Source organism: Pipistrellus kuhlii, unplaced genomic scaffold, assembly GCF_014108245.1.
Source record: "Pipistrellus kuhlii isolate mPipKuh1 unplaced genomic scaffold, mPipKuh1.p scaffold_m20_p_5, whole genome shotgun sequence".
NCBI classification, from domain to species: domain Eukaryota; kingdom Metazoa; phylum Chordata; class Mammalia; order Chiroptera; family Vespertilionidae; genus Pipistrellus; species Pipistrellus kuhlii.
Genome location: NW_023425551.1, coordinates 15,939,665 through 15,961,208, shown reverse-complemented (window position 1 = coordinate 15,961,208; position 21,544 = coordinate 15,939,665). Strand labels below are relative to the sequence as shown.

The 21,544-nt window shown below is 38.3% G+C and overlaps 1 protein-coding gene across 1 annotated transcript in view; it reads right to left on the bottom strand.

Annotated features, from left to right (window-relative positions):
* ENPP3 (ectonucleotide pyrophosphatase/phosphodiesterase 3) overlaps nucleotides 1-21,544 on the bottom strand; it is a 71,398-nt gene that overhangs the window by 13,152 nt on the left and 36,702 nt on the right. Inside the window, exons 15-20 of the mRNA XM_036414952.1 lie at nucleotides 18,825-18,952; nucleotides 10,661-10,727; nucleotides 8,684-8,771; nucleotides 6,995-7,173; nucleotides 5,338-5,389; nucleotides 3,859-4,013 (exon numbers count right to left, since the gene is read on the bottom strand). Of these exons, the coding sequence (XP_036270845.1) occupies nucleotides 3,859-4,013; nucleotides 5,338-5,389; nucleotides 6,995-7,173; nucleotides 8,684-8,771; nucleotides 10,661-10,727; nucleotides 18,825-18,952 (669 nt within the window). The remainder of the gene's footprint in view (nucleotides 1-3,858; nucleotides 4,014-5,337; nucleotides 5,390-6,994; nucleotides 7,174-8,683; nucleotides 8,772-10,660; nucleotides 10,728-18,824; nucleotides 18,953-21,544) is intronic.

The following is a 21,544-nucleotide window of genomic DNA, read 5'->3' as shown; positions in this document are numbered from 1 at the left end:
TTTAACTGGGACAATATTTCTTATAGTTAAAAATAAAAACATTTACAATACACAATAATATTCCTCATTTTTAAAGAGACATTACATAAACATAATTGGGTCATAACTTATAATATTGGAGCTAACAAGCATTAGAAACGACAAAAAAAGGCTTTTAAAAAACTTCAATGATATGGGAGATATATACTTTTATAGATAAAGAGAGAGAAAGGGAGTCATTTTTCAAAGTATTCTTGATTTTCTTCTCTGAAAAAGCCCTTTGATTTCACATTAAGTTTATCAAGTGTAGTCATGGGAAGTAGAGGGGGATAAAATGGTGATGGAAGGAAACTTGACTTGGATAGTAAACACACAATACAATAAACAGATGATGTATTATAGAATTGTACCCCAGAAACATATATAATGTTATTAACCAATGTAACTGCAATAAATTCAATTAAAAAAGGAAAGTTAAAAAATATTTATAAAGTATAGCTTCTAAATAACAATCATAATCCTTGCTCTTATTTTCAAATTTTCACGTAGTAACAGAAAAAAAAACAATTCATGTCTTCCAAGTTGACCCAGACGCAAGACCCACATACAGTCTGACCAATCTTAATGGTTTTGAAGCATTTTAGAACCATGATTTCAAATCACAACTATTCCCCCAGAACCCTTCTGCGATAACAACAATTAGAAAAACCCACCCAAACCACAAACAAAAGTTCCATAAAACTTAAAGGCACAAGCCAATTGGGCCCAAGTTCCATAAAGTGCTTATTTAAAGTCTGATTTTTCAAACACAGAGCTGATTTACAACATTTTTAGGTGAATCTCAAAACATCCTTGTGTGTAATTTTCTTGAGCCACAACATACTAACAAAGTAATTTCTGAATTAGAAAGCAGAAAATTGCTAGAATTCCATCCTGTCACATGTAGGGAGAAATACACAGGCAGTTCCGTGGGATCAGTGAAAGGACAGGAACTTTTGGTAACAAAGAAGCTACTTTGAAAACAATAACAAAAGAGAATTGTACTAAACTCTTAGTCTGAGTCCACTTAAAATCTCTCCGCCCTTGGTTTCCACCAAAACTCATAGAAATTCAGGGATACAAGATAGCAGGGGAACGTATTAAAGACATGAATATTCCAAACAACCCCTGATACCTGGGTTTTTTCAAATAGAGAACCGAATATGAAGACTGGCCTTGAATATACTGACCCCCTCAAAAACAGAAACAAATAGGTACTATTTTAAGGAATAAATAACTTCATATTGTCATTTCTTAGTATGTTTCACGGTATGTGTCACAGTATGCTGAAGAAAATCACAAGCAACTGAGCATTGTGCATATTAAGGAAGTGATGCTGCCCTGTCGGGGAGAAAGAAACTCTCCTCCACCTCTCTAGGTTCTTTCAGCGGGTCTAGTAATTACATCTACATCAGACAGATGAACAAGAGAAAACAACCAAACTCAATTGTATCCGTGTGGGAACCCCTCATATCTGAGAGGCTCAGACACAGAAAGGGAAAAGGAGGTGGTATATTGCATTCTGAGCTAAGGGTGAGGTAAGGCACCTTCGGGCTTCATCTGGGGAAGGTCATCTGCAGGATGTTAAGAGCAGATGTTCAGTCATTAGAAGCTTGCCCTGTTCTACAGATAGGTCATAAAAAGTCCTGGTGAGCCGAAGCCGGTTTGACTCAGTGGTAGAGCATCGGTCTGCGAACTGAAAGGTCCCAGGTTCGATTCTGGTCAAGGGCATGTATATTGGTTGCGGGCACATCCTCGGTAAGGGGTGTGCAAGAGGCAGCTGGTCGATGTTTCTCTCTCATTGACGTTTCTAGCTCTCTATCTCTCTCCCTTCCTCTTTGTAAAAAATCAATAAAATATATTATAAAAAAAAAAAAAAGTCCTAGTGATAACTCTTAATACGGACAAGGCCCCTAATTTAAGTTCTTAAAGGGAGAGCTAAACGTTTCTCATGAGCTTGCAGGGTCTCTCTTGTCTTCACATAAAAATAATTCAGATGCCAACGTGGTATATCTCAGGAAGGCCTGTCCTAAACCCCTTCACCATTAACCACACATATGAACTCAGGTAACTGCAAAATATTTGCCCACATTGGGAATCAACATCAGTGCTCTTCTACCACTGACCATAATTAAGCCATTGTCAGCAGCACAGATGGCGTTCAGAACACACAAACCTCTAATTAGTAATGGAACGCCATGCTTATTTTTTCCCAAAAAACCTTGAATTGGAACAAGAGTAAATAAATCAGATACAACCAATCACTTCCCTTCCATAAAAGAAGTAGAACATCTGTACCCTTAGTAAGAATAGTAATGGGTTAAAGTTTGTCATCAGAATCCTTGGATTAAAATACTTTTCTCTATAAAAACAGTTTCCTGGCTATTTCTTTACCCTTCTGTTTAAAAGCACTGCTTTGTCTTTAAGTCTTTAAAAATACTGGCTGGGATTTACTCATCCAATGCATTTATTTCTTAAACATTTACTGGGTCAACTCCAATGTGCTGGGGATATCCTATATAATAAAAGCCTCAAATGCAAATCGACTGAACAGCAGAACAGCTGGTGCAATGACTGGTCACTATGACACACACTGACCAAAGGGGGCAGACACTCAACGCAAGAGCTGTCCCCAACCCACAGGGCCCAGGCCAGCCATGGCAGGTCCAGGGGGCCCCTTCCACCCTCCAATCATTCTGCCAGTCGCCCTGCAGAGGGAGGTCATCAGCAGTGGTGTGGTGGGGGGCAGGGCTGGCTGGTGAGTGGACAGCAGCGAGGGGCGGGGCTGGCCAGCAAGCAATGCCAGGCCGCCCAAGGTAGGTGCCAGCAGAGGGTCCCCCAATGGCCCCACAGGTCGGCCCTGATTGCCGGCCAGGCCTAGGGACCTTATCTGTGCATGAATTTTGTGCACCAGGCCTCTAGTATTAAATAAAACTACCCCTGCTCTGAAGAATTGTTTCAACTGATTTTTGTCAGACTTTGACTTTTGCTTTAATTTAAATGTCTGATTGCTAATGAGGTTCTCTTTCTTGTCTCATATCCTTTGCTCACTTATTAACTAAGATACTTACCATTCTCTTGTTTATTGGTAGAAATTTGTTTGCTATTCTAGAGCCTACTTATTATTCTGGATCCTCATATTGTTTCTTATATGCAGTGCAAATATATTGTCCCCTCCATAACCTTGTCTTTTTGTAACACATTAATATAGTCAAATTAATCCATTAATCCATTAATCCATTAATCCAGTACTAGAGTGCTAGATCCTTCAGGGAAGAATCACCTCTTATTCACACTATATTACTTGTAGTACACAGCAGATAGCAGAGTATCTGTTAAAAAATCAAATAAATACAAAGGTTTTTATAATCTAGTTACCATCCCTTCTAGGTACATCCACCATATACAGGGTGGGGAAAAGTAGGTTTATAGTTGTGAGCATGCAAAACAGAGTTTATCCTTGTATTATTATTATTTGTTAATTGTTGCATTATTTTCCATGCAAACAAATACAAACCTACTTTTGCCCCACCCTGTACTTAGAATACATGAAATGAATAGTGTGCCTCTGTACTTCCTGTTGCTTCTCTTTGAAATCTTTTCTACCTGCCTTACCAATTGGCTACTTGGTTTGTAAACAATTTCTCCAGTCAAAGCACACTGTGTTCCTTTTTTGCACCCACACATGACCTATAAATACCTTTACACAATACCTGGGGCATTTTCTAACAAAACACAGGCCGATAAGAACTCTATCAAAAATCAAATTTTAAGTCTTAAAATACTAGTGAACTACAATTTCCCCCCAGCTTGTGTGGATCAAGGGACACAGGAACTCACTGGTTTTGGAATTGTGTATGAGCTCCACATGGGCATTCTGGTAGCTTTTCCAAATCCACTGACATACTCCCTGTGATAAAGGAGACAGTGTTCCTTGTTCTTCTGCAGAACCTTGGGCCTCCCATAGGGCAAGTTTAGTTTCTTTGTTGCTGTTACTAAAATAAAAACAAAATAAAAATGTTTGTGAAATTAGCAAATAGCATCTTTCTATGAATAATAATTACCATTCTCAGATGACTTACTATGTGCCAGGTACTCTAATAGATATTTTACATCTTTAACCTCTTTTTTGAAATTTTTTTTTTTACATCATTGACCTTTTTTTTGAAAATATTTTACATCTTTAACCTCTTTTTTGAAAATGTTTTTTATATCATTAACCTCTTTTTTGAAAATATTTTACATCTTTAACTTCTTTTTTGAAAATGCTTTTATTGATTTTTAGAGAGAGAGGAAGGGAGAGGCATAGAGAGATAGAAACATTGATGAGAGAAACATCACTGATTGGCTGCCTCCTGCATGCATGCCCCCTACTTGGGATCCAGTTCACAACCCAGGCACATGCCCTGACTGGGAATCAGACCAGTGACCTTTTGGTTCAAGGGTCTATGCCCAACCACTGAGCCACACCAGCTGAGCTTTAATCTCTTTTAATATTTATAACAACCCTATGAGGCATTATTATTCTACTCTACAGATTACAAAACTAAGATTTAGAGATGTAACTTAGCCACACAGCTAATAGCTCACAGGACATACTTAAAGAGATAAAAACCTTAAAATCAAAATACAAAGTTTATGACAAAGAGGATCTATTTTAATAATTGTCATAGGAAAGATATTGGAATTGTATAATAGGTATACCCTAATGTATTTATTTTTACTTATTTGCTATTATACTCTAAAATTATATCAATTGTTGATATTTTAAAAACCTATGGGGTATTTGTACTGTGAAATAACACTCAACAGACTATAGGATTATCAAACAACTAGCATACTTACTGAACTCTTACTGTGTCCCAGGCACTATTCTAAGAGCACACATATATTAACCCATTTAATCTTCAAAACAACTCTATAAAGTAAATATCTCCATTTTATAATTGATGAAACAGGCCTAGTGAGTTTAATACAAGAACTCTAAAAAGATATTAGGTAATAATAATAACATTGCTATAGGCCAGGCACCATTCTAAATTCTTTCCATGCATTAACTCTTTTACTAAAACTACATGAGGTGGATACCATTGTTATGGATGAGGAGACAGAGGCACAGGGAGGTTACATGATTTGGCCCAGGTTGCTATTGCTGTTATTAGTTCTGGGTTTGTTGGTTTGTTTTTCCTCTTTACATTGGCAATAAAATCTTTATGAACAGAAGTCCCAGTGAGCTTATTTTGAAGAATTCCAAAAAGGTAATATTGTATTCTGTGAAGTCAAACTGCCAAAGACTTAACATGCATTCTATTGACTTACCTGCTTCTTGATTGAGATTTAGCCTTTGATTCACCCGTTCTACATCATCATTCTGCAAGATAATGTGTGAGGGGGGAAAGTCAGTCAAGAAAGTAACACACATTTTAGAAGGTGATCAACATTCTTTCTGCAGGAATCACACAAATGCTTTACTATTGAACAAAGAAGCTGAACTAATTTGAATTTAAAGTCCAATTCTGCCACTTACTCAGAAATATAGTACTACTCCTTGGAAGTACTACTCCCGTGGGAGTTTGAATAGCAAAGAGAAGAACTTGGCCTTGCAGTTAAGTAGACCAAACTGCTGTGACCTTAGACCATTTATCTAACTTCTCTGAGCCTTCTATCTTTAAAATGGGGGCTAAAGTGTCTGCTTTGTAATGTTTTATGATCATTATTGTTTTAAGTGGCAATTCCATTGAGGTTATCTGAAGTAGTCGGTAAAAAGCCCACACTTGTATTCTGATCTTCGCTGTGTGTTTGCTTTTTATTGAGAAGCTTGGCTGGATTGTTGGTCCTTGAAGCCTCTTTTTATTGGTCATTTGTATATTTATTTACATATGTGGTGTAATGTTATTTTGAGGATTGGAGAATGTAAAGTCTTTGCTGACTCCTGGCTATAAACTCTTACCTGAGGCAGCAGGTGGTTTATTTAGCTCTATGAGCACTTTTTGAACTTGGCCCTTTGACATTCATTTTAGCTTCAGTCTCCTAATAACTGGGCTCCCATTCCATTCTGAAATCTGAGCCCCACTCCTGGGCTCTAATTCTCACAGATAGGCTGGGTCCTTGCATTTTATCCGCCTGTACTGACTCCGAGCAATTGGGGGGCCATTTCTTGAACTGGAATCTCCCTTTGCTAAAAGTCTCCTGGGATCTAAAGTGTTGCCCCTGAACTCATCAAGTCACCCAGCCCACCAAACTGGGAATTTCATTTGCTGTACTGTTTGTCAGCCAGCCTCCAAGTAATGCCTGAAGGACAGCTTTCACTGTTACCTCCCGTTTTGAATGGTAGGCTTTTGGCTGAGGAGACTCCATAGCACCCCAGTTCACAATCCCTGCACCCTCCCTGCTAATTCTGCTCTGCTTAACCATCCAGGGCCATCTGATTCTTTTTTTTCTTTTTCTTTTTTTTATATATATACTTTATTGATTTTTTACAGAGAGGAAGGGGAGAGGGATAGAGAGTTAGAAACATCGATGAGAAAGAAAGACATCAACCAGCTGCCTCTTGCACACCCCTTACCGGGGATGTGCCTGCAGCCAAGGTACATGCCCTTGACCAGAATTGAACCTGGGACCTTTCAGTCCGCAGGCCTATCCACTGAGCCAAACCGGTTTCGGCGCCATCTGATACTTACAATGTAAGAAGAGAGATGGTTTAGGAGGGAAATCAAAAGAGCTTCTAGATTCTACTGTTTTAAATGGGTTAGGGACAGTTAGTTCACAAGGGAATTCATGATTTCCAAAGAGTGCTTTTCCAGTTTACAGAGCAAATTCTCGTACTTAATCTTGCGTACTCTCTCATTTCCAGATGAGCGCACATAGATTTATCTAGTAAATACCCAGGCTAGAAGAACAGCTGGCTGACAGCTCCGCTGCTCATAGATTAGTTTGCCCCCTTTACATTCTTACAGATAAGTAAGTTATTACTTACGCTTGACAGTGCTGCGCATGTACAACCTAAAGTGTCTGTGGGCAGTGGAGCAGTAAAGCCACAAACTGACAACCTAGACACCTCTTCTGCATGGGATGGCTCATAAAAAGGCACCTTCAGGAGATGGTTTAAACTGCCGTGGGTACCGTTGTTTGGTGCTGGTTGAATGTGTAGAAGATCTGTTTTGAAAAAAGGAGTTCAAAGTAGATTTAAGTTGGAAGGCAACATCTCTGTGTGGGAGACAGAAGAACACAAACACCCACTGTTGGCTTCCTTTAAGAAATTCTTCTGTGGTGCAGTTGCAAGCTGCCTATGCCGTTAGGGTTCCTGACTTTCTTCCCCCAGAGTTTCTGTGGTCTAGTACTTCTATCTAGAGAATAGGAACGGTTACTGTGGATGGGCTGCGGGAACTTTCCAGAATGTTTTGTTTCTCCAAGGAAAAGCATCCCTGCTACAAGGATCACTTTGTTCCTTTAAGCATATCCTGTTTTTCTAGCACGGAAATCTATACTTTGGGAAAAACAAGTTTAAAGAAGTAATTTTACTTCTAATATACTTACTTAATTATGTGAAGATTCTCTAATGACAGGTACTTTTTTAAAGTTAAACTAATGAGTTTTGCTTAATATTTGGAGAACTTTCTCTAATTTTTTCTATACAAGCAACATACACAAATTATGTTTACAAGCATCGCGTTAAAGTGGCTCCTGCTGAGAACAACCAAATCTCTCTCCAGACGCTCCCCATGCAGGGCCAGCAGCCCTGACCACGGTCAGCGTGGGACCCAAAATTTAATCATTAAGGCAATGACACGTTATTGTTAAATGGACATGTTTTGGTTTTTAAGTCAGATTCCATTACCATAGGCCTTGGTAAGATTAAGAATGGCATAGTGTCGCCCAGCAGGCGTGGCTCAGTGGTTGAGCATCCACCAATGAACAAGGAAGTCGTGGTTTGATTCCCAGTCAGTGCATATGCCCCAGTCGGGGCCCCAGTCCCCACTGTGGGGTGTGCATGCAGCTGATCAATGATTCTCTCTCATCATTGATGTTTCTACTTCTCTCTCTCTCTCTCTTTCTCTCTCTCTCTCTCTCTCTCTCTCTCTCTCCCTTCCTCTCTGAAATCAATAAAAATATGTATTTTTTTTTAAAGAATGGCATTGTGACCATATTTATTTCTGATTTCTTAAAGCTAACTTACTTACTGCCTTGCCTTCATAAATATTTTGTTAATACAACGATCTGAGGTAAGCATGTAATCAGGAATGTAGGTTAGATTCCCTAAAACTAATTATAAGTGTCTATCCAAATAGGACTTTCTTACTTTCCTTTTATGTCAGAAACATTCTCTTTATAATTGTAAGAAAATACTTGCGTCTCTAAGTGTATTTTTCCTGCTTTGAAAAGTTGAGTCATTTTATTCATCTAAGTTTTATTCAATTTTCATCTAGTGCCTAACTAACACAAAAGCTGGTATGAGATCTAATGTTTAGCATTACAAGAAAAAAGGGGGGAAAAAAGAATTCACTTATAGGATGAATAATTCTGAATAATAATTCTTTCTCATTTTTCCTCCTTTCTGTCTATAGAGTGCACAGCCTCCACCTCTGGGATTCAATTTAGCACAATTTCAAAATACATTTTAAATTATAGCCAAATTTTTCTGTTGAATTTATGTAGGTGTACTTACCACACATTAGGTTATAGACTTCAATATTGTCAAATGGCTCAACTTCAATCTTCTCTTTAAAACTGGGTCCATGTGCCAAAAAGATAGCCTGGGTGGTAATAATTCTATTATTACTAGATGCAATGTAAACTCAAAAACAGATGTTGGAAGTGACAAAATTGTCTTTTGTGACAGCTCTCGTGCTTGTATTAACACCTCCATGAGGGTGGGTTTTTTTTCAGATTTAAAAATTACTTTTATATTATTTCCACCTGGAAGTTGTTCAACCCCAATAAAATATAATCCATACTATGTAAACTTTTTCTAAAGCTAACTACTTCCACAGCACCTCATATGTCAACAGACCAGGAGGCTATAAGCAACATTGGACAACCAAAGCCAGCCCAATCCTACATCTGGACAATATAAATTAGAAATTCATCATATGACATTAAATACTCTTTTCATATTCCTTCCCTATCATTGCTCAAATATGTTAATACTTGACAAAAATGTTGAAGTTCCTGAGGATTACATTTTTGCACAACTTGTACTAATCCATTGATTTCTCAAATATCTATCTCTTTTATTATTAGAGTGAAATGATCTATTTTTTATTTAAGTAATGTTAATTTCATTATTTATAACAAACCTAATTGCTTTAGACTGCAAGTAATTAGAAGAACGTATCAAGCATACATAAATGCTTTTTTTTCTGGTCACAGGAATCTATATAATTTTCTAAGTTAATCAGCAGAGAATTGGAAGTATAGATTTTTCTTGAAGTAATTAACTTTATTTATCAAATAGTGCCCTAATTGATAGAGAAGCGCTCTGTCTCCAGAGGTTTTAAAAAATATATACCAAAACATATAACTCATCATGACAATGTGAAGAGGAAGTAGATTCATAAAGAGCCTAACACATTTTTCTCTGTTTGGAAAGGAGGCTAGAAGTGTGTGTGTGTGTGTGTGTGTGTGTGTGTGTGTGTGAGAGAGAGAGAGAGAGAGAGAGAGAGAGGTGGATGTGATGTGTGTATTACAAATGGAACTAGATAAGACAATCAGTACACACACATCATCAAGTTTGACCTGTGGGGGAATACTGGCTACACTTACTCCTGGACTCCTTCCTCTTTCAGGAGCGGTTTCTTTCCTGGGCTTCTAGAATTCCACATGCTCCTGGTTGTCTTCCCTGCTCCCTGATTCTACTTCCAGGTCTCTTTACTGGTAATCTTTTTCTCCCAAGCTCTTCAAGTAAAAGTGCATAGGGCTTAGTTTTTGGTCCTTCTCTCTGTCTACACTTAAGCTCTGAGGATCTTATCTGGTCACATTTCTGTTAAACAGTTTCTATATCTAGAATTCACATTTTCATCTCTGGATAGACTTTCTCTTTAATTGCCTACATAATTTCTCCACTTAGATGTCTAATGCATATTTTAAATTTAACATGTCCAACTGAACTCTCACCTCTTCTCCAATCAGCTGCAGCCACAGTATAATAGTTTATGAAGGCTCTCACACCCCCCAACACATCAGACAAATTCCCCCCTAGCCACCTTAGCACTGCACTTTCCTCTGCCTGGGTCACCTGTACCTTAAAAGTTTCTTTCTTTTTTTCATCTTTTTAAAGTCTCTGTTCAAATGTCAACTCAATAAAACTTTCCTCTCCACCTTATTTACAGCTGCATATTGCCCCCATGGCATCATGAAACACCCCCAATTTTCACCTACTCTGCTTTATATTGTATTTTCTTTATTTCCAAAAGCACTTATCCCCTAACATACCAAACAATATATTCCTTTATTACACCAATTATCTATACCTCCTGTTTACAAAGAAAGCTTCATGAGGGCATAGATCTTCATCTGTTTTGTTTATAGATATAGTCAGGAGTCCTGAACATTGCCTATCACAAAGAAGGTGCTCAATTAATATTTTTTGACCAAAAAAACAAAACACAAAAACAGACAAACAAACAAACGAACAGCAAGTTACCTCCATGGCCTTAAATTTATTGTCAAAACCATGAGTGCCTCCTCCACAGGATGAACTTGATTTACTCCTATAAAGAAATAATATTATTACACTCTGATCAATCTGTCAACATAAGATCTGTTTGCAAACTTGGCTTTAGTAGATTTCTTAAAAATATATTTTATTGATTTTTACAGAGAGAAAGGGAGAGAGATAGAGAGCTAGAAACGTCGATGAGAGAGAAACATTGACCAGCTGCCTCTTGCACATCCCCTGCCGGGGATGTGCCCGCAACCAAGGTACATGCCCTTGATCGGAATCAAACCTGGGACCTTTCAGTCCGCAGACAGACGCTCTACCACTGAGCCAAACCGGTTTCGGCAGGCTTTAGTAGATTTTTATGTAGCTTCTGCTTTTATATAAGTAATGTTTTCTGTCAACAACAGCATAAATATAGTTATTTTTATGCTCAAATCCATAACCCAGAGGAACATACAGAATGGTAGAAGAGAACGAAGGAGAATTCCAGGGTCTACAAAGAGAAGTCAAAAGCCTTTGACTCTGACGTTGACAAAGAATAATAAAATAGGGATAGAATAAAAATAAGAATTTGTCTTCATACTTCCCTGTACATTTACACATTAGTGCCTGTGTTATTAAGAATAGTTTGATTAATATGTTACTTTGTTTTATAAATAATTTTTTGGAACTGGAAAAAACATCTTTTTTTTTTTTTTTTTTTTAATCCTCACCTGAGGATATTTTTTCATAAATTTTTAGAGAGAGTGGAAAAGAGAAGAAAAGATAGAGGAATATTGATGTGAGAGAGACACATCGATTGGTTGCCTCCTGCATGAGCCCCAACCAGGATCTGGGCCAGGGAGGATCCTGAAATGGAGGTATGTACCTCTGGCCAGAAGTGAACCCAAGACCCTTTGATCTGTAGTCAGGCACTCTAATCCACTGAGCAAAACCAGCTAAAGCTGGAAAAAAATATTGATTCCTATTTTATGAAAGAGATGTTTAGGAAAATAAAATAAAAGCATGTGTAAAGAATACTCAAGGCAAGGAGAGATCCAAGATGGCTGCGCCCAGGTGAACACCTAGCCGCAGCCGCACACAACAATTTCAATAAAATACAACTAAAATATAAAACGGACATTGCCCAGAACTACAGGAAGGTTAACTGACTGGAAATTCTACAGCGAGAAGCAAGGAGAAAACCAGAAGGAGGCGCGGAGGAGCTGGAAAAGCCCAAGGTACGGAGACGCAGCAGGCGGAGAGGAGGGAGGCTGAGTGCCTGGCGGGCGTTTCCTAGCGGAAAGGAGATAAAACTCCGACTGTGCTGGGCCCCCGACTGCTCTGAACCCCAGTTCTAGGTCAGACCCCGGGGACTCAGGCTCAGCCATAGGGAGCCGGGCTGTAAGGCAGAACCCTGGGGAGAGGCGAAAGGAGGTCCCGGAGGCACGCACACTGCACGCAGAGAGGGACAGTCTGCTGTGCCGCGGGATTGCCCTGACTGGAAGGAGACTGGGGCTCCAGACTGCTCTAAACGCCACCTCCAACTCCACTTCCAACTGAACTGAACCCCAATACCGGGCTCATTGACTGTTTGGCAGCAGGCGAAAATAGAGGGCACCTTTCTCTCAGAGGTGCCGGCAGCAGCGAGCACTGAAGGACCCGCATAGGGCGGGGCTGACGGAAGCCAAAGCTGCAGGCTCCACCCTGAAACCCCTTCCCATCTGTAACTGCGAAATGAGACAACAAAATAGATCACAAATGAAAGAAATGGAGGACAAAAAGCGTCTGGATATAGAGTTCAAATCTATGCTTACAAGGTTTTTCAAGAATTTCCTAGAAAAGATGGATAAGGCCTATGAGGATATGAAAAGAGATCAACTAGAATTAATAAGGAGTCAACAAGAAATGATAAGGGATCAACAAGAAATAAAGAATACATTGTCTGAAATAAAAAATATTTTACAGAGTCCTAAAAACAGAAGGGAAGATCGCAAGAATCAAGTCAAAGATTTGGAACATAAAGAGCCAGAAGACACTCCTCCACAGAAGCTAGAAGGCAAGAGAATTCAGAAAATTGAAGATAATGTAAGAAACCTCTGGGACAACTTCAAGCGAACCAACATCAGAATTATGGGGGTCCCAGAAGATGAGAGAGAGCAAGATATCAAAAACATACTGAAAGAAATAGTGATAGAAAACTTCCCCCACCTGGTGAAAGAATTAGACTTACAAGTCCAGGAAGCGCACAGAACTCCAAACAAAAGGAATCCAAAGAGGACCACACCGAGACACATCATTATTAAAATTCCAAGAGCAAAAGACAAAGAGAGAATATTAAAAGAAGCAAGAGCAAAGAAGGTAGTTACCTATAAAGGAGCACCTATACGATTGTCAGCTGACTTCTCAACAGAAACCATGCAGGCCAGAAGGGAATGGCAAGAAATATTCAAGGTGATGAATAGCGAGAACCTACAGCCAAAAATAATCTACCCAGCAAAGCTATCACTCAGAATCGAAGGCCAGATAAAGAGCTTCACTAATAAAAAAAAGCTAATGGAGTTCATCACCGCCAAACCAGAATTATATGAATTGCTGAAGGGGGTTCTTTCAGAAGAGAAGGTAAACAAAGATAAAAATTATGAACAACAAATACGTAACTATCAACAAGTGAATCTAAAAACCAAGGAAATTTAAAAAATCTGGTGAACAATATTAACTGTTGAATATAATAGAATCAGAGGTATGGAAGAGGAGTGAACTGACGATTCTTGGGGAAAAGGGGAGAGGGGGGCGTGGGAAGAGACTGAACATAAACTATGCACCTATGGATGAGGACAATGGGGAGAGGGGAAAGGGCAGAGGGTGGGGTGGGAACCTGGTGGAGGAGAGCAATGGTGGGGGGTGGAAAAAAAGGAACATTTGTAATAATATGAACAATAAAAACTTATTAAAAAATAAATAAATAAATAAATAAAACACCCAGAAATTTAAAACAATAAAAAAAAAAAAAAAAAAAAAAAGAATACTCAAGGCAAGTTAATTATAACACTTGGTAAGAACAAGCCAGTATATTTTGTAAATTCAGAGTTTATTTTTAACTTTTGGGATTTTCTTCCATAAACTATCGCTCTATTACTTAAATGACTTTTCAAATTCAATTTGTTTCTTTGTCTAATTTTTTTGTATTTTAATCTTTGAATTGAGCAGTATCAATAATGTTATATGTAGTTAATTTTTATATTGAAAATGATACAGCAATCAATAAACTTTGATTTTTTAAAGCAACAATTTTATACTGGTTCAAATTAGAACTCTATAGGGGAGTGAAAGACATACTTAAAAGATTTCTCTCATAGCCCTAGCTGATTTGGCTCAGTGGATAGAGTGTCAGCCTGCAGACTGAAGGGTCCTGGGTTCAATTCCGGACAAGGGCACATGCCCGGATTGTGGGCTCAGTTCCCAGTGGTTCTCTCTTATCATTAATGTTTCTGTCTCTTTCTCCCTCTTCCTCTCTGAAATCAATAAAAATATATTTAAAAATATATATTTCTCTAATTTGCTTTCCCACTCCCCACCTCCCATTCCTCAGACGAACACACACACACACACACACACACACAATCTTTTTGTTTGGTTTTAAATTGTAGGATCAGCTGAGAGCAGGACTTTAATTTGTATCTTTAAAAATCAACTTTTAAAAAATTCATGTGACTCTCACACAGCTTAAATAAAAGTAAATCATAAGATTAAAAAAGTAAATCACAACACTGAGCAGGCCACACTCAGTTCTACCCGATAGATGAAAGAAAGAAGAGGTTAAGTACCACCAGGAATGGGGAGGCAAGAGGAGTCTTATTTATAAGGGGTTTATGTTTGATTACTGTAAAGTGCCCTGCCGTGTCCTTACCTTAGTTAATTCCAACAAAATGGTTGGCCTAAGGTAAAAGCTGTTTAAAAACTATTTCTATCCTTACTGCATAGATTATTGACTAGTAATAATTAAGGTTTTAATAATCTGTGGAATTCTAGATTATTCATTAGTGAAAGTAAGAAATGGTCTTTTGAACCAAGTAATTGGTAAAATTTTCTAAAAGTAATCCTTTATCTATGAAAAATCTGTATGGAGTAATCTTAATATTACTCCTAACCCAACTCAATTAGAAAACTTCAGTAAGTATTGCAAATCTTTATTCAGAACCAAAATATAAAAAATATTGTTTGATCTGAGTCAGCATGACTCAGTGGTTGAACACTGTCCTATGGACCAGAAGGTCACAGATCAATTCCCAGCCAGGGCACATGCCCAGGTTGTGGGCTCCATCTCCACTGTGGGATGTGCAGGAGGCAGCCAATCAGTGATTCTCTCCCATCATTGATGTTTCTATCTCTCTCTCCCTTTCCATCTTCCTTCCTCTCTGAAATATATATATTTAATATTGCTTGAAAAAGCATCATTTCCAATTGCAAGAGAAAACTTTAGAAACTTGTTCTTCTAACTATTCTGCTTATGTTTCCAACCATTAATTTGGCTCTGGGAAGATGAAAGCTGTCATCTGGAAAAGATGAGTTGATTTTATGTGTCATAATTTAGCCCAACTTCCAAGTACTATCTAAGATCTTTTGGAACAGATTCTTTTTAATCTCCTTCATGTCTAATTAATAAAGCTGAGATCGAGGCCAGGTCTCCACCACAGCTGGGTAATGACACAATCAAGAAACGAGCAAGATTCTTTTCATGATACCCAGTTGCCAATTTCTATCTCTCCCCACCGTATCTTCCACATTTTCCCTTTCACTTCTACTGCCATCCTGCTAAGCTAGATCCTTATTAATTCTGATCAGAACAAATTTCCTAATTGGTTATGTGACTCAGAACTTCAGACTCTTCCTATAAACACACACACACACACACACACACACACACACACAGCCCTAATCCTGTTTAATGCTCTTTATCACTGCTGCCAATGGAATCTGTGTCTTAATGAACACAAATGTGGGACAGAATGTGACGAACTAGTATTACCTAGTAAGTTATGAGTTCACTAAAATTACTTCCCTAATAATGCATTACCATTGTTGCCCCACAGCCTGTCTTGGGGCTGTTATAGACCAAAGCACTGATCCCTACACCTCTTCCCAACTGGCCTCCCTGCCACTCCCTTGACCATCCTCCTCCACAGGGCGGCTGCAATGAGCTCTCTGAAATGTGAGTCCCACTCTATTCACCTCCAGCCACCTGGTATTTACCAGTGGCCTCTTTCTTCCGGGTCAAAGTCACACTCCTTCGTCATGACAGATAAGGTCCTACATGCAGAAGGCAGCTTCAGTCCACCCAGTGCTCTAGCTACACAGGATTACCTGCAATTGCTGAAGTCTAGTTCTTTCTGCCATTTCTCGCCCCCTGCACTGCTGCTGAGCATTTATAGAAGGAACCACCTCTGAGAAGACAAGGCCTGGCAGTGCTCAGAGCTTGGCAAGCAGACAGGTGCCTTCCAGCAAAGGGAAATATTTCTTTCCTCCTCCAGCTCCAGCCCATGTCAGGGCTTGGTGAGCTGCTTGCACCCATCTTCTTGGCCGAGTGCCTCTTGCAATGCACAGACTGCACCGCTACACAGGGCGGAACCGCTGTGTGTGGCAACATCCAGCCTAGCTCACTCCGAGTCTTCAAAACACAAAGCAGGAATCGTGCTTCCAGGAAGCATTCTCTGCCTCTCAGGCCACACCCGTGCCTTGGACTTGCTCCTGGTGCGGCAGTTGTTACACCTGATTACAGCTCTTGTCTCCCTCCAACAAGGGCCAAGATCTTCAGTGTGGGAACTGTGTCTGTTTCCATTTCTTAGAAAGGTGCCTGGGACACATGTGTCAGCTTCTAATAAATATAAGGCTAATTTCCAACAAATATTCCCAATAAAGAGTTACTATTTGTGTCTCTCTGAAAGGGTGCTTTCACAACACTTCAACTATAGTTTCAAATAATTGGGTTTCCTCAAATTAATAAAACATAACACATTTTGGGTAAAATAAGGATGATGAGGAGGAGGAAGATGAAGAAACTAGATTACACTAAAATGATAAGATTTGCAATAATTTTGAAATGGGAGTCTAATCTAGTCACCCAACTTTGAAGACTGTAGCTACAGATGCATACTGTAAGAAAGCAGGTATCCGGAGACTCAGGTGCTAAGCATTGGGAACAGACTGATCCTTAGGACTCCTTCAGATGAGACTCCCGGGTTGTTCTGGTTTGGGCTGCACTCAGCATTTTTTATCATGTACGTTAGTTTAATTGGTGTGCTAATAGCAAGAGAATAATAAATAATAAAACCAGGCTCATCTTGGGCTGCAGGTGTGAAAAACGGAGTCCTGGGATATTAATTTGCCCAAGTTCTCACAAGAAGCTAGGTGAAGAGCCTGGTCTTGAACTCTCCTGCTGCTGTTTTTATTTTACATCACGCTGCTGGCTATTAAATACACAAAGCTCATCATTTGAGCCTGGGTATTTGTGCATGAAATACCCAGGTATTCTAGAGGTATTCTAGAGATATTCTGTTGGATGGACTCTCCTTCTATAACCCATAGGCCATGCTGTGGGATGGATGGGCCCTTTCCCATTTGGTCTCCTAACTTCTTTGATCTCATATTTCCAACAATAACAATTTGGAGAACTTACCCACATTTGGACATATATTTATTTATATGTTACATACATACATTAATAATAATCCTATATGTTTAATATTAGTAAAGCTTCGTTTTGTTCACACATTTTATCCTTCTTTTAGACTCTAAAATTTAGAAAATGCTGTTCTCAGCCAAGGTATGGAAGCACACAAAGGTTAAGAAATTCTAACATCAGGGAGAGGCTGGCGCCATCTAGTGACCAGGTGTGAAACTGCACTCTCTGGCCTAGCAATGAACCTGCTTGGGTTTCCTAGAACCTTGTAAATTAGGCTGGCATGGCTCAGTCATTGAGCTTCGACCTGTGAACCAGGAGGTCACAGTTTGATTCCCAGTCAGGGCACCTGCCAGGGTTGTGGGCTCAGTCCCCAGTAGGGGGCATGCAAGAGGCAGCCAATCAATGATTCTCATTACTGATGTTTCTCTTTCTCTCCCTCTCCCATCCTCTCTAAAATCTATCTATCTATCTATCTATCTATCTATATATATATATTTATATTTTTTTAAACTTCGCTAGGCCAAATCTCCAGTTGTTCATCCTGCACACACTTATATTAGAGCCCAATTCCCTCGTCTCCGTTCATCTCTTCTTTCTTTGTTTAACATCTTTCAACCACAGTATTCTCACTGCCCCTGCATGTCCCCTGGCTTTCAGTAGCATACAACAAATAAGATAGTCCAGACAACATAATATGACCCTGATTCTCTTTATATCCACTTACATGCCTGGAAAAAATATGGGAATAAAATTTTTGAATGGGAAACATTAAACTACCAGAAAGTGTGTATCTTTTGTTTACTGGCTAATGATCAGTCTTCTCTATTTGACAAGAGAGCGAGAATCATTTCTGTATCTCAAATGCCCAAACAGGCACAAGCAAGTATCAGGAACATCTTGCTAAATCAATGAATTAATTGGTTATTTGGGGATGTAGTGATTCAGAATGATTTTTTATTTTCCTTAAAAACACATATTTTGCAAAGGCTTAATGATCAACATGAATTACAATAACTAGAAAAAAAATGCAACAGCCAATCATTGGCTTGCCTTTACAGCCATAAATATGTTCTTTTACAAAAACCACAAAGATGACAAATATCTTAAAGAGCCAGCCTGGAAGACAACTGATATCACCTTTATATACTGTCTGCTGCCTAAAGGAGACCACAGTTGGGAGTGGGGGTGGGGGCGGGGAGGAGGGTTAGAATGTATTGGTACTGACAGTCTCTGGAATAATCAATCAACCATCTCAGCCTCCTTCCTCATTCTCATCTATATCGTGAAGATTAGGAAGCTAAAATCAGTGACCTAATAACACCCACTTCAAATACAGAAGTGCTGGGTAGCATATAAAAAGGTCAAGAAAATGTCATGCTCAAAAAAAAAAAAAAATGTACGTGATCACAATAACAGGGTAAGGTCAAGAAACTTTATCTTGAAAGATGGTTGTTAAAAGTATTATAAGTAAAGGGACACACAAACCTCGCAGCCAGCCACTGGCGATCCATCAAAAGATGAGCTTTGTCAATTCTGACATTGTTGGCAAAGTGTAGTCGTTTTGGCAAATTGGGAGTCAAATAAGGTGTGAAATGCTGATCAGGTTTTCGGCACTGAAAAACAGATAACAATTTTTTTAATTTTGTTTTCCTATTCCAGCTTATATTCAAAATCACTTAGTATTGGTTTCAGGCGTGCAGCATAGTGGTCAGATTATCATCTACTTTCCAAAGCGGTTTTCCCCAATATTTCAAGTACTTCCCTGGCACCACACGTTATTACAATATTATTGACTATATTCCCTATGCTGTACTTGACACCCCCAACACTATTTGTAACTACCAATTTGTAATTCTTAATCCCTTCACCTTTTTTCACTCAGCTCCCAAACTCCCTATCTGGCAATCATCAGTCTGTTCTCTGTCTCTATAAGTCTGTTTCTATTTTGTTCATGTGTTTATTTTGTTCTTTAGATCCCACATATAAGTGAAATCATGTAATATTTGTCTACCTCTGACTTATTTCACTTAGCACAATACTCTCTAGTGTCATCCATGCTGTGCAAATGGTTAAGATTTCACTCTTCTATGGCCGAGTAATATTCCATTATATAGGTTGTCCCCAAAAATGTATACAAACCTTTATCTCATAGTTGAATTAATGATTCTTTCTTTTCAGATTTAGTCCATTGGAATTAATAATTATTCAAAGTGTGTGTACATTTTTTGGGACACAACCTTTTTATCCATTATATTACACCACCTTTTTATCCATCCATCTATTGATGGGCACTTCGGTTGCTTCCAAGTTTTCTTCAGAGTCTCATCTGAAGGAGTTCTGGGTTCAGTCTATTGTAAATAACGCTGCAATGAACATAGGGTGCATATATTCTCTCTTTTTAGTGTTTTGGGTTTCTTCAAATATTATATACCCAGAAGTGGAATTGCTGGGTCATAGGGCAGTTTCATTTTTAATTTTTTGAGGCACCTCCATACTGTTTTCCATAGTGGTTGCACCAATTCATTCCCATCAACAGTGCAACAATTTTATTTCAACAATTTATTAAGCACTTTTTAAAAACAAGATTTGCTGGCCAGTGTGGTTTAGTGGTTGAGCATCAGCCCATGAACCAGGAAGTCACCGTTCAACTCCCAGTCAGGGCATATGCCTGGGTTTTAGACTTGGTCCCCAATAGGGGGACATGCAGAAGGCAGCCGATCCATGATTCTCTCTCAGCATTAATGTTTCTTTCTCTCTCTCTCCCTCTCCCTTCTTCTCTCTAAAATCAATAAAAATATATAAAAAAACACACAAGAGTCAAGCTTAGCTAAGACAATAGAAATATTAAACCTATTATCAATGTGGTCTCATTCCCTAAATGTTATTTTTATTATTGCAACAATATTTAGATTACAATTTAAAATGTGATATAAATTATATTATTTGATATTCTAAATTTTATATGTCTTTTATCTTTACACACCATAAACTTCCTTTCCTTTTTTGAGATAGAATAAATATAAGTCTAGATTTAGAATGGTACTTTTGAGTCTAAATTACATATGAAAATTATATACTATATTAGTAGAATGAGTAAAATTTTAAAAAATTCCTTTAATTGCACCAAAAATCCCTTTACAATTGACTCATTTACACTTTAAATCACCCACATTTGCTTACTTTCAAATCAACTCAGTAGGTTTTGATATCTAGTAGTCTCCCTATTTGCAAAATATTCATGAATTTCTTACAAATTGGAAAGTAATGTTGTTTCTTTAATTATTGCTGCTGTACCTAGCATATTTCAAAACCATGTAAAAATCAAAATCAAACTGGTATCTATGTTTTTAAAAATGAGGAAATGAGAAATAGACTATGAAGAAACGTTTTCTCCCACATGACCTTTTTGAGAAGAGAAAAATAACTCAGGTAAAGAATATAGGTATGAATGCAAAAAGAGTTCTACAGAAAGTCACTTCCCAGGGTGATCTGATCATAAGAGATACTGTAATAAATCATAAATTTCTAACTGGGTAGGTCATGATGGTAGTTATTCCCCAGGTTTATAAATTCTTTAGCAAAAGGTGTTTCGAGCAAGCCCTGTCCATTTGTTCTTGTGCATCTAGGTTACCACACCTTTCAAATCAACAAAACCACCCTCAAGAGAACACATAACCTTGTTAACTATCCTGTGATCCAATCTCTGCTTTGCTTTCTACCACTTTTTTTGCAATCATCCTTAGTTCCCTCCTAATTTCAAATGCATAAATGAAACTGTCAACCCTGCTATTCTCTGAGGCACTTGAGAATTTGTTTTTTAGCAACTGTTGTCATTTTTGGATGTTTCTACACATTTGGATGTTTCTTACACAGACATGAGGAAATTATTTTTCTTCTTTATTTTCTCATTTATTTTAAGCCTCAATCATTTCATAAATATTTCAAGTCTGTGTCACTATTATCTCATGCTCAAATTACACAAGAAAAACAAGGCATTATGAACAAAAAAAGTTAGAAGAAGTATAGAAAGCAGGAAAACAAAATATGTTATAGAATGAAGGGGGTAAGAGAAAAAATTATTGCACAGATATTTGTCAGCTTTTTTTTTCTTGCTTACTTTGCTATCTTTTCTAGGTTTATTTCCCTGCTTTTCCATTTATTATTACTTCCTCCTTAACCAGCATTTTTGTAACTCCCAGGCAAAC